Source organism: Culex pipiens, chromosome 1 (genome assembly GCF_016801865.2).
Source record: "Culex pipiens pallens isolate TS chromosome 1, TS_CPP_V2, whole genome shotgun sequence".
Taxonomy (NCBI): Eukaryota; Metazoa; Arthropoda; class Insecta; order Diptera; family Culicidae; genus Culex; species Culex pipiens.
In genome coordinates this window covers 133,710,094-133,725,072 of record NC_068937.1, presented here as the reverse complement: position 1 = coordinate 133,725,072, position 14,979 = coordinate 133,710,094, and the positions used below count along the sequence as shown (strand labels likewise).

The 14,979-nt window shown below is 39.4% G+C and overlaps 2 protein-coding genes across 4 annotated transcripts; one reads left to right on the top strand and one right to left on the bottom strand.

The window, feature by feature from the left end:
* The first annotated feature begins 503 nt into the window (after positions 1-503).
* Positions 504-2,457, top strand: LOC120432131 (lysosomal acid glucosylceramidase-like). Of its 2 annotated transcripts, none has more exons than XM_039597264.2 (3): positions 504-664; positions 740-2,192; positions 2,270-2,457. In XM_039597264.2, the coding sequence occupies exons 1-3, from the start codon at positions 598-600 to the stop codon at positions 2,367-2,369; spliced, it is 1,620 nt and encodes a 539-aa protein (XP_039453198.1). In that variant the 5' UTR covers positions 504-597; the 3' UTR covers positions 2,370-2,457. The 2 variants fall into 2 exon arrangements, with proteins under 2 accessions (XP_039453198.1, XP_039453202.1); XM_039597268.1 differs by having other exon boundaries at positions 518-664; positions 723-2,192.
* Positions 2,458-6,122: 3,665 nt separating this feature from the next.
* Positions 6,123-12,750, bottom strand: LOC120431826 (sorting nexin-32). 2 transcript variants are annotated; one of them, XM_039596952.2, is made up of 7 exons: positions 12,471-12,750; positions 12,208-12,408; positions 11,396-12,133; positions 11,158-11,340; positions 10,982-10,999; positions 10,598-10,707; positions 6,123-7,256 (listed from the first exon to the last, which is right to left on the bottom strand). In XM_039596952.2, the coding sequence occupies exons 1-7, from the start codon at positions 12,474-12,476 to the stop codon at positions 7,163-7,165; spliced, it is 1,350 nt and encodes a 449-aa protein (XP_039452886.1). In that variant the 5' UTR covers positions 12,477-12,750; the 3' UTR covers positions 6,123-7,162. The 2 variants fall into 2 exon arrangements, with proteins under 2 accessions (XP_039452886.1, XP_039452894.1); XM_039596960.2 differs by lacking the exon at positions 10,982-10,999.
* Between the last annotated feature and the right edge of the window lie 2,229 nt (positions 12,751-14,979).

Sequence of the window (14,979 nt, the reverse complement as noted above, 5' to 3'; positions counted from 1 at the left end):
ATTTTTTGATTCTGAGTCGATATGTATCTGTGAAGGTGAGTCACTAAGGCTTATTCCTAAGGTGTCTATTTATCGAGTGATTCCTTACTTCAGTAAGGAAGACAAAAATGGGTAGACGGAAATTTGGACAGTTGATTTTTTTTCCGATCTAACGTACTGTTTCAAAAGGTCGTATCTGGATCGCAAAATGATTGAATAAAGGGGAAAGAAGTTTTGCTTGGTCGTTGACAAGCTAGGTTATGAAAAGTGCTCTAGAATGGTTTGTTTTAGAAATTTTGCTCTGAATTCAAACATTTCATTACCCTATCAAACAATTCCTTATCAGAGATAATCCAACAACGCCAAGGCCATCTGCCTTAAAACTCTCTCCATTCTCTCACAATGTTTACTAACATCGGCACATATCACCTTCTCTCATCGCTTAAACCACCTCTTATCACAAATTACGACTCTCTTTCTCTCCGTTCCATGCTCTCACTTCAAGTGTTTTGTTTTATTGTTCATTTCCTTTCCATTTGCAACAACATATCAACTCAGTCCAAATCGAGCCTCCAAGTTGTGCGCGTTGATCCGATCGTCAATTTCACGTAAAATTCCATGCCGCACTTGAACTTGATCGCAGCGTGCGCCCTCCTCTGGGCCGCTGGATCAGCCAGCTTGACCGGTGAGTACCCCCTTATGGCGGGCATGGCCTACTACTCCCAGCGTGTGATGTAACGCAGCTTTTTCGGTTTTCCAGCCGGTGCGTCGCTGCCATGTGCGTTACGTCAGTACCCGAGCGGGTCGGTTTGCGTTTGCAACGCGACCTACTGCGATACGTTGGAGTTTGAGGCACCAAAGGTGGCCGGGGAGTTTGTGCTGGTGTCGAGTGGTCGGGATGGCGCGAGGTTTAGGGAGGCGAGAGGGCGCTTTGTGAACGCGAGTAGGGTGGAGTTTTTGCCGGTGGTGATGAGGACGAACGGGCGAAGGGTTGTGAGGGCGACCCGGGAGGTTACGGTTACGGTGAACCGGGGGAGGAAGTTTCAGCGCGTTGTTGGGTTTGGGGGTGCGTTTACGGGGGCGGTGGCGTACAATTTGGGGCTGTTGAAGCCGGAGTTGAGGAAGAGCTTGTACCGGTCGTATTACTCGAAGAAGGTGGGGATCGGGTATAGCTTGATGAGGATCCCGATTGGGGGTTGTGACTTTGACTTGAAGCCGTGGGCTTACAATGAGGTGCCGGTGGATGATGCGGGGTTGAGCAACTTTACCAAGCTGGATGATCGGGACGTGGTGAAGATCGCGCAGATCAAGGAGTTGATGGAGGTGGCGGAGAATCGGGATGTTAAGATCATGGGAGCGGCGTGGAGTCCGCCACGGTGGATGAAATCGAATAACGACTGGAGTGGATCGAGCCGGTTGAAGACGGAGTACTTCCAGACGTGGGCAGATTACCACATTCGGTATTTGCAGCTGATGAAGGACGCCGGGTTGGACTATTGGGCGATCTCAACGGGGAATGAACCGATGAATGCGGTGATTGGATTTCTGTTTATACGGTTTATGAGCCTTGGTTGGACCGCTATTGAACAAGGCAAGTGGGTTGGGGAGAATCTCGGACCAGCATTGAGGAATTCCGCATTTAAAGACGTGAAACTGTTTGCTGGCGATGATCAACGGTACACGTTTCCATGGTGGTTTTCGCAAATGGATCAGGGTCATCTAAATGCTACCCAGTATCTGGACGGACTTGCCGTTCATTGGTACTGGGATGGCGTAACGCCAGCTGCTCTTCTCGATCAGGCAGCTAAGCAATACCCGGATAAGCTGCTCTTCAACACGGAAGCTTCGTTAGGGGATAAACCCTTCCAAACCCATGGTCCGATCCTTGGCTCATGGGATCGCGCCGAATCCTACATAACCTACATCCTGCAAGATCTTCAGCACAGCGTCAACGGATGGATCGACTGGAACCTGCTGCTGAACGAGATTGGAGGTCCCAACTATGCCAATAACTACGTCGAAACAGCCGTGGTCGTAAATGCGACCTCCGGCGAAGAGGTGTACAAACAGCCCATCTTCTACGGTTTGGGTCACTTTTCCCGGTTTATTACGGAGGGATCGACGCGGATCGAAACCAGCAGCAGCGACTCGGGCGTGATCGTGGTAGGCTTTGAGCGTAGCGACAAGCTGACGACCCTGGTATTTTACAACAAGTAAGTTTTGTTTTTCTATCAATCAAAATCAAAGATTGACAGCGTCTACTACGATTGACACTTTCTATGCTCAACAGGAAATCCACACCCTGCGAGTTGACCATCAGGGATCCGGACCGCGGCACGACCCAGCTGCGGCTCGAACCCAAATCCGTGCATTCCATTCTCTACGCCTAATTGAACCCGTGACAAATCGGTCGTGTAAAGGAGAAGCCAAAAAAGAAAAACAATAAACCAAAGCTCGCACATCCTCAAAAACACGGAACTGTCTGTCAACCTTTCTGCCGACCCTAACCTAGTCGCCGCCGACGACGTTGACTGCGCATGCAGCGATTGCAATGAGCCGTTCCTCCGTTTTCCCGGATAATCCCGGGGAACCATAAACAAAGATTTGGCACGTTCGTCTCGGCACACACACACATGTTGGCGTGACGCGAGCGCGCTCGGTACATGAAGAAACTGTCACGGTCTATTTCCACAACATGTTCGTTCGTCGTTTCTTTCGCCACGGCAACCGATTTTTGACAGTTTGGGTTGGTTCGCGATCGCGCCACCAGGTGCGCTGCCTGTCTCAAAACTTGATTGATCGCAGCAATCCGTCTGGATTTTCGCGCGTTTGATTCCGAGTGGAATGCCCCTTCGCGGAGTGCTTTGTTTACACTTGGATAATGGGCTTGACGGGGCGGCGGGTCTCTTGAGAGGAATTTTCACCGCTTGCTACTTAATAAATATAATGAGTTTATAATAGCTCTCCCCCTTTTCTCGAGTGTGTGTCGTCGCACAGAGTGAAAGACCTCTCTCAAGAGGCGTATAAATTATATCAGTGTATTTTAAAAATCCGATTATGATCCTTTATTTGTTTATCTTTTTGCCCCTTTCTCGAGTCACTAAAGCCACTCTCTCGTCGACGACTTTCTTCCAAAAGAATAAAAATAAGAATTCTCGCGTGAGCGAGCAAGCTCGTCGTCGAATAAAGATATCATTTCGGAGAATTTATAGTTTCTGATGAGTATATTTTGAATGTAATTGAGAAGGATTAGTGGGTCGACATCGCGCGCTACCGCGCTTCGTAGTAACGCAGTCGGAATCGGAGTAGGCCGCTAGATCGGTGTTCGATGGAGAGTGCGTCGCGACGTAAAAAACTTTTAAAAGATTGTGGCAAGATCTGCTTGTTATTGCCTTTTGGCTCGCGCAATCGTCATATTTTACGATCTTTCTCTCTCTCAAAGGCAGGTTTAGGGACGTGACAAGTTTTCCACCGGGGAGGTGAAGCAGAGGGTTGCGGAATTTATGGGATGGATTTCGGAAAGAGTGTTTTATTTTGTGATTTTTTGCTTTTTTCTTCTTGTTTTAAGATTTAGTAATAATGGCTATTAAAGCTAAGGCACGAAAGCCGGGCGCGAAATCTCTCGAGAGATTCCAGGGGCTTAACGGTCGGGTTGATGAAAGAAGTTTTTTTATTAAAATTTCTGAAATAGTTGTGTGATTCAGCTGATTTGTTTTTAAAAGATTTATTTTTTTGTATTTTTTTTATTTCCAAATCAAACAAAAAGCATTTTTTCAACATTTCATCATCGCCATTTTGGCCGCCATCTTGGACTCATACTTGGTCAAACTTGAGTTTAAAGGCGGTATTAAACTATGACAAACAAACAAACTTGCACTTTTGGTGTTTTACAGTTTGCCAAACTCGCAAACTTGTTTGCGGCAACCTCGCAAACAAAGCAAAATGATACTGTGAGCAACTCTCTACAAAATCGGCCGATTTCGACCATTTTTATTTTTTGTACCATTTGATTTGACTCAAACTTTGGGGGGGCCTTCCCTATGACCAAATAAGCTATTTTTCGTCCTTGGTTCACCCATACAAGTCTCCATACAATTTTGGCAGCTGTCCATACAAAAATGGTATGTAAATATTCAAACAGCTGTAACTTTTGAGTTTTTTCACTAAAACTCAATTTCCCAAAATACGTATTTTTTGATTTTCGAGATTTTTTGATATGTTTTAGGGGACAAAAATCCGCAACTTTTGAGGCCATAGAGAAACATGGTAAAAAAATCTGCCGCCGAGTTATGAATTTTTGAAAAAATAGTGATTTTTGGAAAAAATCGAAGTTTTATGCAAAAACAAGTTTGACATTATTTTTTAATGCAAAATTGAATTTGCAATCGAATATCTCAGCAACTAATGGTCCGATTTTCAATGTTAATGCATGAAACAAACGTGAAATTTTCCGATCTTTTCGAAAAAAATATTATGAAAATTTTTAAAACAAGACTAACATTTTAAAAGGGCCATTCATTGAATATTACGCCCATTTAAAATGCTAGTCTTGAATATTTACATACCATTTTTGTATGGACAGCAGCCAAAATTGTATGGAGACTTGTATGGGTGAACCAATGACGCAAAATAGCTTATTGGTCATAGGGAAGGCCCCCACAAAGTTTAAGTCAAATAAAAAAATACAAAAAATAAAAATTGTCGAAATCGGCCGATTTCGTAGAGAGTTGCTCATTTCAAGGTTTTTTTGTTCGAAATGAAAACTTCCAATTCCTTAGGTACGCCGGTTTTTTAGGTATCAAAAGTTTGTCAGCAGGAAAGGTGAATTCAAGCAAAACAATGTAAAGGGGCCAAAGCCGAAGTGTCTTTGAGTCTATCTTGCTCATTCCAAATATAAACATCAACTGACGTGAACAGGACAGACTCTTTGTTTACACTCTTTACAGTGTTTTGCTTGAATTATACTTTCATCGATTTCACCAATTTCCTGGCAAATCATCTGTAAGCGTTGCATTGCGATGTTGTTTTTGGATAAAGCGTTCCTTAATCCACCTCGAGGTGGTTGGTGCCTTCCTGACATTCATTCATCAACATATTTGAGATTCAGCATAAAAAAAGTTTGGAAATAACACTAAATTGTTAATAGCTTTTGAAAGGATTGTCAGATCTTCAATGTTTTTGGCCCTTTTGGAAAGGTCTTTTGAATACCCTTCTAAAAATGTATAACATTGTGGTTTTTTTCCCTCTAAAACCACCCGTTTTACAATCTTCCGAAGTTTAGTCAAAATAGTTTTTTAGCATTACTTTTGAAGTACTTTACTAAACTTTATAATTTTCAATAGCGACTTATAGGACCCCAAGACAGATCGAATGATCCCAAAACAGACAGAATCGGTTTAGCCAGTGCCGAGATAATCGAGTGACAATTTTTTGATCAACATCCCACCACAAACTCTGAGTCGATATTTATACATGTCTACGAGGTCAAATTGCGAAGTTCATTTTTCGAGTGATTTTCTAGCCTTTCCTCATTGGGGTGAGGAAGGCAAAAATAAACCAAAAGCGTTTTGCGATCCAGTTCAGTCCCTCAACTAGCTTTTGTCGGTCGAAAGAGCCGCCATACCATAATTTGGTATTTTATTTCCAAAGTGATATTCGAGTTTCGCAAAAAAGAGACACTACTTTTTTCATCGCAAAATGTCGGTAGGAAATCGACGTATTTTTTTGCTTGTCAACTTAAACGAGGGTATTGCTCGATGAAGAGCAACCCGAGTTAAAGCGGTGGATTGAGAAAATTTTGTTAGTAAGGTTGTTAGAATAATTTCATGCAAAGTTTATTATTTGGTAGAATTGTTAAATTAAGATTTTGTTAAGCATGCAGAACGAATAATGCCAGGCTTTCGGATAAGCGAAAAAGTGCCAAAATCTGAAAATTTAAATTTTTGTCACAATGATATACATAATATTTTATTATTTCCCATCGAATTGAAATACAATAATAATATTAATAATATAATAATAATAATTTTAATAATAGTTCGTAAAAAGAAAGAATGTTTCAGTTGTGATATCATCTTTCCCCTTTTTCAGTTTCGTATCTTTGATTACCTTTTGCTCACTATGATGCTGCTTGCCTTTCCTCATCGCGATCTTGAGTAACGAGTATAAACAACGCAAATTATAGACGTAGTCTTCTTATTGTTTTTGTTTTGTTATATTTTTCACTTTGCTACATTTCATAAATATATTCAGTTTAGCTTATAAAAAATAATCAATAAAAATAGTTAGTTAGCTTTGTTTCGCCTAATAGGGTTGCAATTCGGAATCGAAAAATACTTTTTTTGTTGTTGTTTAGCTATTTTATCAGTTGTTCTACATTTTGAAAATGAGAGTTTTTAAAAACGAAAAAAATGTCAACAAACGCGAACACGCAGCATTCAGTTAAATGTGTGTTTGTATATATGTAGAAGATATATTCAGATAACAAAATAAACCAGAATGTTTGGTTAAATAGAATATAAAAAGATTTTAATTAGTTTTCTTAGAAAAGATAACGAAACAAATGGAACTTCTTTTTTCGTCGCCAGCGTCTCCAAACTAAACTTTTCCCTTTTCCTAATCTATCCTCGTCTACTGAAGTTGTGTTTTGTTTATCTCTCTTCAAAACGTAAATTTTGTTACAATTTTCTCCCGATATATTCGATTATTGTTCTTTCGTTAGCAACGACACCGGTTCGTACTTCCTAACCTCTCCTCCTAGCCATCGTAAAGCTGTTTTTGGGTGACCGATTTGTTCGAAATTTTCACGTGTTGTATATGTATGTGTGTCTGTTTGTATGTATGCATGTATGTGTACGATAAGAGATATTTACCTACGAGACCATAGGCGCGCGGTGAGTCTATGTCGTATTTTTTTGTTGAAGTTGTTGTTCTATAAATCTTCAACAAAGGTTTACTATTCTCAAAACCCCTCAGACAGTCACGTATGTTTTTGTCATCATTCTGATATCCGCACGATCTCGCTTCCGGGATATATGGTTCCGGATGTCCACACAATCTCACATTCTCGCTCACACGCACGGACAAACCTTGTTAACCATGTTAAATCTTTCTTTGTTGTTCTCTCGAAATGCACTGGTGCGGGCCCCGTTCTTTGCTTTTAAGAGCCACCTACACGGAACCTCTAGACAATCTCCTGCAGCGAGAGGAGCGACTGGCGCAGAAACTCGTACTGCGTTTTGGCGTGCTTCATCTCCAGCTCGGCCAGTTCGATTAAGCTGTTTGTGATTTTAAATTTTTGGTTTTGAAAGGAGAAAAAAATACAGAATATTTGTTTAGAAAAATTGGTTTGGCAAAACTAATCTTAACATTACTTCAGAATTTGTTCTGTAATATTGATAATATTTGAGTGCTCCAACAGAGCGCCTGTCAGCTGTCATGGTCGTAATTTCGAAGCGACCGTCAGTGAACGCACACAAAATTGAAACGAACGAAACCGAGCGCGACACTCAAGCAGTCGATATTCTCTCTTTTTCTTACTCTCTCAACCTCTCTAATTATTGCGCGTGCAGTGCTGCATGGGCCAGCAATCATTTGAAAGCGTTTGTGGGCCAACTGGTAATTTTGGTCACTGATCACGAATCCGAGGAATTTTTTTCGATACCTCGTGAATTTTCGAAAAAAGACTGAAATTGTTATGAATTGGAATTTTGGTGTCAAAGGAACTATATTTATATTCGGAAAAAACGTATTTTTCATTGAAAAATACACAAAAATGGTTTCAAACCCTCTGCCATTTTTCGTACACTGTAAAAAAGGAGACATTTTATTTTATGGAATACTTTATGTACTTTTCGAATCTGCAATAACTCAGAAGGGTTATTTTTGCATTTTAAAATAGAGTTTTTTTTTTTGTAATTTTGCAGAGTATTTTTTTTCATTTCGGATAGCAAATTATTCAAAAACACGTCTTTTTTCTAATGTTCAAAAATGAAAGGGGTTGTACCGCCCCTCCGTCGCGAGAAATCGAAAAATGGACCTCGAATTCGTGATTAGGGTACCAAAATAACCCCTTAGGACAAAACGCAGCTCAAGTGGAGTCTGGGCAACTGCTGTGTGAGTTGGCGGAGAATGACTAATATCTGGAGTTTTTTTAAAGGTTCAAAAACGATATTTTCATTTTTTTTGCTTTTGGGTATTTTTGAAACCGCCTTGAGTCAGGGGTATCAAAAACACTCCAAAAGCGAAAAAATAAAATTTTGGCTTTCCAGGCCCAGTGAAAAAATATAATTTAACCCAAAAATGACGAACAACTCGTCACAGTGCCCTGATGCAAACTATGATCGAGCTCGAGCTGTCTCCTGCGAAATATGTTGGCGGACATGTCGGGCGGTCAGTAAAACAAAGTAGCTAGAACTCGTCTGACAAAAATCTTTTGCTAGACAGAGATAGCAAATCTGATGCAAACGAACCCGCAGCTGCCATGTGAACATAATTCGAATGTGTTGATGAATTTTTGACTAGAAAGCTTTATTGGACTATCATTTGTGTTTTGGCACAAGTTGGTCAAAATTCAATTGGAAGTGTTGCCAGTTTTGTAGGTTTTCTTTTGCTTAATGTTTTCATGGAACAGTTACTAAAAATTGTTTTCTTGCAGTTTTCTCTGCATCACCAAAAAAGCTTCGATTCTTTTTGAGTGACCATAAATCAGCAACCAATTTTCAATGTAATTGCAGCTAATTTATAGTAAATATTCTGATACTTTCGAGTACATATTTTTGGGATGCTTGGTCATTACTTTTACAGGTAAAAAGTTAGTTATTTATTTAGCAAAAAATATTTTTATGATGGCGAATAACTTGAAAACATTGCATGGCAGCACTTTTCGATTGAAAATTGAATTCCACGTCTGAAAATATAGTCAAAATAACTTTTTGGATTTTTTTCCCACTGTTTTCGAACATTATGATTTTTTTTTCGAAAATTGGCAACACTGCCAAATAGATTTTGACCGATATACCGATACTTTTTTCCTCTTATAGAAGCAATAATTGTAAGGAGCTGCACGACATTTCTCTTACGACCTTTCTTCCCATTCAAACACTTGTAATAAAAGGCCGTAAGAAAAACATCGTACCGCCCCCTTCAAATGTTGCTCTAGAATAGTCAAAGCTCAAAGATGACATTTTTCTTCTTTAACATATCCAACAACGAGAATTAACCGTGGTGATTATTGCATTCGATCTTAATATTACGATCGTAATTTCTCGACTCACGATCGAGATTTCTCGATAGTAAGATTACGATTTACCATCGACAAATCTCGATCTACCATCGACAAATTACGACTTACCATCGAGAGATTACGATCGTAATTTTACTATCGAGAAATCTCGATCGTGAGTCGAGAAATTACGATCGTAATTTGTAATACATTTTTTATTAAATATTTTTTATTTAAATGGAATATAAAAAAATCAAGTTTATTTTTTACTGTGAAAAAGTTACAAAATAAAATAAATCTAAATCAATTTAAAAAAATTCAAAAAATTCAAATATTTGAAAATTTTTAAAAATAAAAAAAAAATAAAAAATTTGAATAATCAAATCACGAAAAAAAAAATCGTTGTTCAATTTTTGATTGTCAAGCTGAAGTGATATTTTTTTTAATCCAAGATGAAATATTGAAAAAATGCATTTTATTATTCAACAGGCAATACACTATTCAAATTTGATAAAAATGGGGTCGCAGAACTTAAATTTGATGTTTAAAACAAGAAAAAGGAAAAAAACGAAAAAAAAAAATTGGTTCGTGATTCGATTATCCAAAGTCCCATACAAAATATAAAATAATAATAATAATAATAATAATCAAAACATCGGAATTTTTTATTTATTTATTTTATTTTTTTTCATTTTGATTTTGTGGAAATTTTTGATTTTTTTAAAATTTTTGAATTTTTGAAATTTTTGAATTTTTTTAAAATCTTTGAAATTTTGATATTTTTGAAGTTTTTAAAAATTTTGAAATTTTTAAAAATTTTGAAATTTTTGAAATCTTTAAAATTTTTGAAATTGAAATTTTTAAATTTTTTAAAGTTTTTAATTTTTTTGAAATTTTTGAAGACGAGCATCGAACCCATATCGAGATTTTCTCGATCGTCGGTCGTAATTTGTCGATGGTAGATCGAGAAACTACGATCGAATGATCTCAATCTACTATCGACAAATTACGACTTACCATCGACAAATTACGATCGTAATCTTACGAGTCGAGAAATTACGATTGTAATATTACGATCGAATGCAATAATCACAACGAACAATTACAGATACAGATTTTTGAAATTTTAATAACCTGTTGTACAATAATTGTCAAAATTGTATTGTGTTATGGAAAATGTTTTCTTTGGTCATAGCTGAATTCCATAAAACTCTTGGAAAAAATGCCCTTTACGTCAAAATTTTGCTTCAAAATGAAAGAACGTCACTTTCTCATAAAGCAAAAATGATGTTAACTCAACCAAACTAAAAACATTAACCTGAAGTAACGGTTAAATCATTTCCTCGATAGTATAGTGGTCAGTATCTCTTTCTTCTTTTTCAAACTGCAACTCACCTCTTCTTGAACGCCGCAACGCGACGCAACCGGAAGCTCACCAGTTCCTCCTTGCCGCGGGCCGACATCGCCTCGAACTTTTCGCAGGCCTGGGTTTGCGCCGTTTCAGCCTTTTGTTTTTATGTTTATTTATTTTTTGGAGAAAGAAACAAAAGTTCGATTATTAATTCGTTAAGCTTGTAAAAATTAGAGAAATCAAAGTTTGGGAAATTGGGTGAAAGTCGGGACTGCTAATTTGTGAGGGCGGGGTGCAACGTCAACCTAAAAATAATTAATTCAAGCGAAACTACCAGCTTAAAGAAGGGGGGAAATTTAGTGGGACTTCATGCAAAATTTCACGCAACAAGTTTAAGGGTATTGTTAAGGGGGGTCCACATCCAGTACCTCTTGCACCTCCGTTGGCTTCAGACGTGGGGGCGCAGACAGACAGAGATCGAGAGAAGGCGGGGTAAGACAGAGTGATTGATTTTGTGTTAAAATTGATTCAGCGAAAAGTCTAGTTGAACAAAAGATTTCGCGCGCCTTTTGAAGAATCTCAAAGTGAAAAATAAAAAACTTACCGCGTGAACGTCCTTGTTTTTGGCGCGCGCCTTTTCCAGATTCCGGTTGGCGGCCTCGTACGCCGCGAGGCAGCGTAGCCGGCGGATCAGCAGGGCCTTGGCGGCATTGCTGTCGCGCTGGTAGTACCGCAGCGTGTCGCCGAGCTTTAGGTCCTGATCGCTGGCGACGCGACCTTCCATGTTCTGGAATTTAAAGCAGGATTAAAGATTTTTAAGGATGTTGGTGTATGAGTCTTACCCGGATCTTTTCGAAAATGTCCGACGTCTTGGCCAGGAACTTCTCCATGGTGCCGTGCTCGGCCGTGGACAGCGTCGTCAGCACCGACGAGAAGCGGATGTGCGCGTCGGCCACCTCCTTGTGTTTGTTGGTCATCTTTTCGGTGCGCAGCGCCGCTTCCTTGAGGTGCGCGTGGTACTCGCCGAGGAATTGCAGCTCGTGCTCAAAGAAGTCGTTGACGTCTTTCACGGTCGCGCCCAGGTAGATTTCGTCGGTGGTTTTGCCTATGCTTCGCATCAGCCCACCAAACACGTCGATCTTCTTTTTCAGCTTGGCGCACAGATCCTGGTCGAATTCGAGAAACACTTTCAAGTGGGAATCGTTCCGGAACACCGGATGGGAGGCCAGTCGGGTGAGGAACACCTCGTGCATGGCCACCGTCTTCTTGAACGTCGCCAGATATTCCGCCTCCAGTTCCTGCTTCATCTTCTTAAACTCTTCCTTAGTCATGTTGCCTTCGCCCTCGCCCAGCCGCTGCAGCTTCTCCCGGGACGCGTCGAAATCCGGCCGCGGTGGACACGGCGGAATAATGTACCCGGCGTACTCTTCGTTCTCCTCGAACCGGTCGTGCAGCCACACGAACTCTTCATGCTGCCGCACCACCAAAAAGTCCGACTTGGCAAACCCAGGCAGGTTGGTGCGCGTGTGGACGGTAAATTTGACCCGCTCCTTCTCGCTCAAGGCATCGGAAATGTCCACCTACAAAGGACAAACAAACAGATCGTACCGCTTTCTCTTACCACCCCCGCGCACACGCTAATTGAATGACTCACCAGCAGCGAGTTTGGAGGGAGTGTCGCGTTATCTGTCTTGTTGCTGTTTCCGTTGCCCTGCTGTGGTGGCTGCGGCCCTTCCGCCGGCACTCCATTCCCGGAAGACAACTTCTGCGTAGGCAGCACATCATCATTCCCGCCCTCCAGCGGACTCCCGGCCAGCTGCGGCGTTCCGTTGCCGTTCTCCTCAATCGTCCCGTCCTGCAACGCAACAATCCCAACAATAAATTTCCTTCTTATCAGTGGTGCACCAAATTACTCACCATCATTTTGATTTGCTTGCAGCTGCTGCTCCTCCTCCTCCTTCCGAACGGAATCGATCCAACACGAAAAAAAAAAACACGCAAATCCCAAAACAACCTTCAACACCCGCTTCCGGAACACCCGCAGGAATCGATATCACCGCACTGCAAAATAATCTGGCCACAACACAGTGGAATCAAGCAGCAGCAGGAGCAAAAAAAAGCGACTTCGTCAGCAGATTTTCCGTGATAAACGAAGACAACGACGGAACAATCTCCTCCTCCTCCTCAGCGAAGAATGACAATCAACTGGCGAAAGGAGAACTGTCAGATTGTGGATTGCATTTTGTTTGGTGTGGATCGTGTGTGGTGGATGCAGGCGTGCCAGATGTAGAAAGTCATCAATTTACAGACTTTCCGTCACAGATACTTGAAAATGTCTGTAATGAAGATTTGTTCAACCGCTTTGCTAACTTTTCAAATAGCGCCATTGATACAGGCATTGCGTGAGACACAGCGATATTTGAAATGTTAGCAGCGATTTCGATTTAAAAAATGTCTATTCAAAAGTCTGTTACAGGGGTGCCCAACCTTTTGGCCCTGCGGGCCAGATCTGATTTTTCTAAAGCAGAGGCGGGCCGGAACTAATGTTGGTGAAAGTAAAAAACAGTAAACATTTTTTTCATAAAATTTATTTTAATAGGTTAATTCAAGTAAACAAATACAATTTACTTTTATTTTGTTTTGGAAAAAATTGTAACGTAATTGTTTTTGTCGATTGAAATTGAATTCCCTGACATCATTAACTTAAAAAAAATATCAAAATTTCGTCGTTGCAAGTTTTTTTTCAAGTTTGAAAAATCAACGAGACAAGATAAAATTTATTAAAACGAAATTTGGATTCAAATCTTCTCTACGAAAAAAATATTTTTGCGTTGTTGTGCACCTATATTCAAATATTTTACAAACCTTTCAAATTTTTATTAAAGAAATGAAATTTAAAAAAAAATGTATACAAATAAATATCTGATTCGTCATTCTTCAAATTTCTTAGAATTATTGAAGATTATGAAAAAATTGTTATCTTATTTTTTATTTTCTCTGGATTGTTTTTTTTTATTTTTTTAGATATTTGCAGCGATCTTTATTTTCAATATGAATAATTTGCCTTTTCAAGCTTTTTTCCCAACAAAACTTTATCATTGAAAAGTTGCTCTGAATTTTTTTATCAAAATCCTCAAAACAGAAGCAATTCAATTAGAAATAAAAACAGCCAAAACTTTAAGAAATTAGAATTCAGTGAATTTTGCAATCTTTTGGCATATTTTTCAAGTTTAATAATTATTTCTGATAACATCTCGGATAACATCAATATTGAAATGATAAGAATTAAATTCAAACATAAAGAATGTTTGGATGTGAAATAAACTCATTTCAAAAAATACAAAGGCATAATCCTAATAAACGTTGAATTAGCAACATTGTATGTCAAAAGCAAAATAAACAAATAAATGTTTTGTTATAATATCTGAAAAATTGAACTCAAGATATTTTTTTTTATTTAGAAACTCAATTTATTTATTGAATATTTAATGAACTATTTTGAAAAGCCATCGCGGGCCGGATGAAATGGCTTCAAGGGCCGGATCCGGCCCGTGGGCCGGACGTTGGGAAGGCCTGGTTTGTAATATAGATTTTGTCTACCGTTTATTTTTTATCATTTCAACGCCAACATTACAAAAAGCATCATGTACGTTCGTTTTGAGAAAAACGCATTTCTGGAGTTTTTTTTAAGGTCCAATAAACCAAATTTTAAGTTTTTTGCTTTATATGAGTTTTTTAATACCCCTGACTCAAGGCGGTTTCAAAAACACCCAAAAAGCAAATACTAAAAATTTGGTTTATTGGACCTTTAAACTCGAGATTTGAATGTTGTGCATCATTTTTCAAATTCCATTTTAATATAAAAGCAAAATAAGATATTCTCATGATAACATACGATGAAAATCGTTTGTTTTATTGATACTTGCAAGTATGTTGAAGATTAGATCAGTTATATATGCGTTTATGTAAGGTATGTACACTCAACCCCCGGTGGTTGGTCACTTTTTCGTTTGACACTTTTTTAGTTTGTACCCCGTTGGTTGGTCAAAGTCAAACTAAAAAGTGACGAACTGCACTAAAAAGTGACGAACTGTCACTTTTTACGCGGCGCTCACGCACACTATCAAAACAAACGTTTGGTAGTGTGTGTGAACTCCGTGTAAAAGGGGTGTCAAACTAGAAGGTGACCCCGTTCGTTTGACAACAGTTGGTATCAAACCATCGGGGTTTGAGTGTACCATCAACCCACTGAGAAATGTAACGACCCGATCAGTCTGATGGTTGGACAAAATCGGGCTTACCAAGGCCGATCGGGGCGTTACATTTATCAGTGCGAAGCGATTCTGACATATCAGGCGAACTTAACGCTGTTATTATACGTTACCATTTTAAAAATCACCAACGTAAAATATGGGAAGATATCTTA

Coding starts and splice junctions, on each gene's coding strand:
- LOC120432131 (XM_039597264.2), top strand. CDS start 598: ATGCCGCACTTGAACTTGATCGCAGCGTGCGCCCTCCTCTGGGCCGCT. Junction 665..739: donor TGGATCAGCCAGCTTGACCG/GTGAGTACCCCC, acceptor TCGGTTTTCCAG/CCGGTGCGTCGCTGCCATGT. Junction 2,193..2,269: donor ACCCTGGTATTTTACAACAA/GTAAGTTTTGTT, acceptor TATGCTCAACAG/GAAATCCACACCCTGCGAGT.
- LOC120431826 (XM_039596952.2), bottom strand. Junction 12,134..12,207: donor TCCCTCCAAACTCGCTGCTG/GTGAGTCATTCA, acceptor TGTCCTTTGTAG/GTGGACATTTCCGATGCCTT. Junction 11,341..11,395: donor ACATTTTCGAAAAGATCCGG/GTAAGACTCATA, acceptor TTTAAATTCCAG/AACATGGAAGGTCGCGTCGC.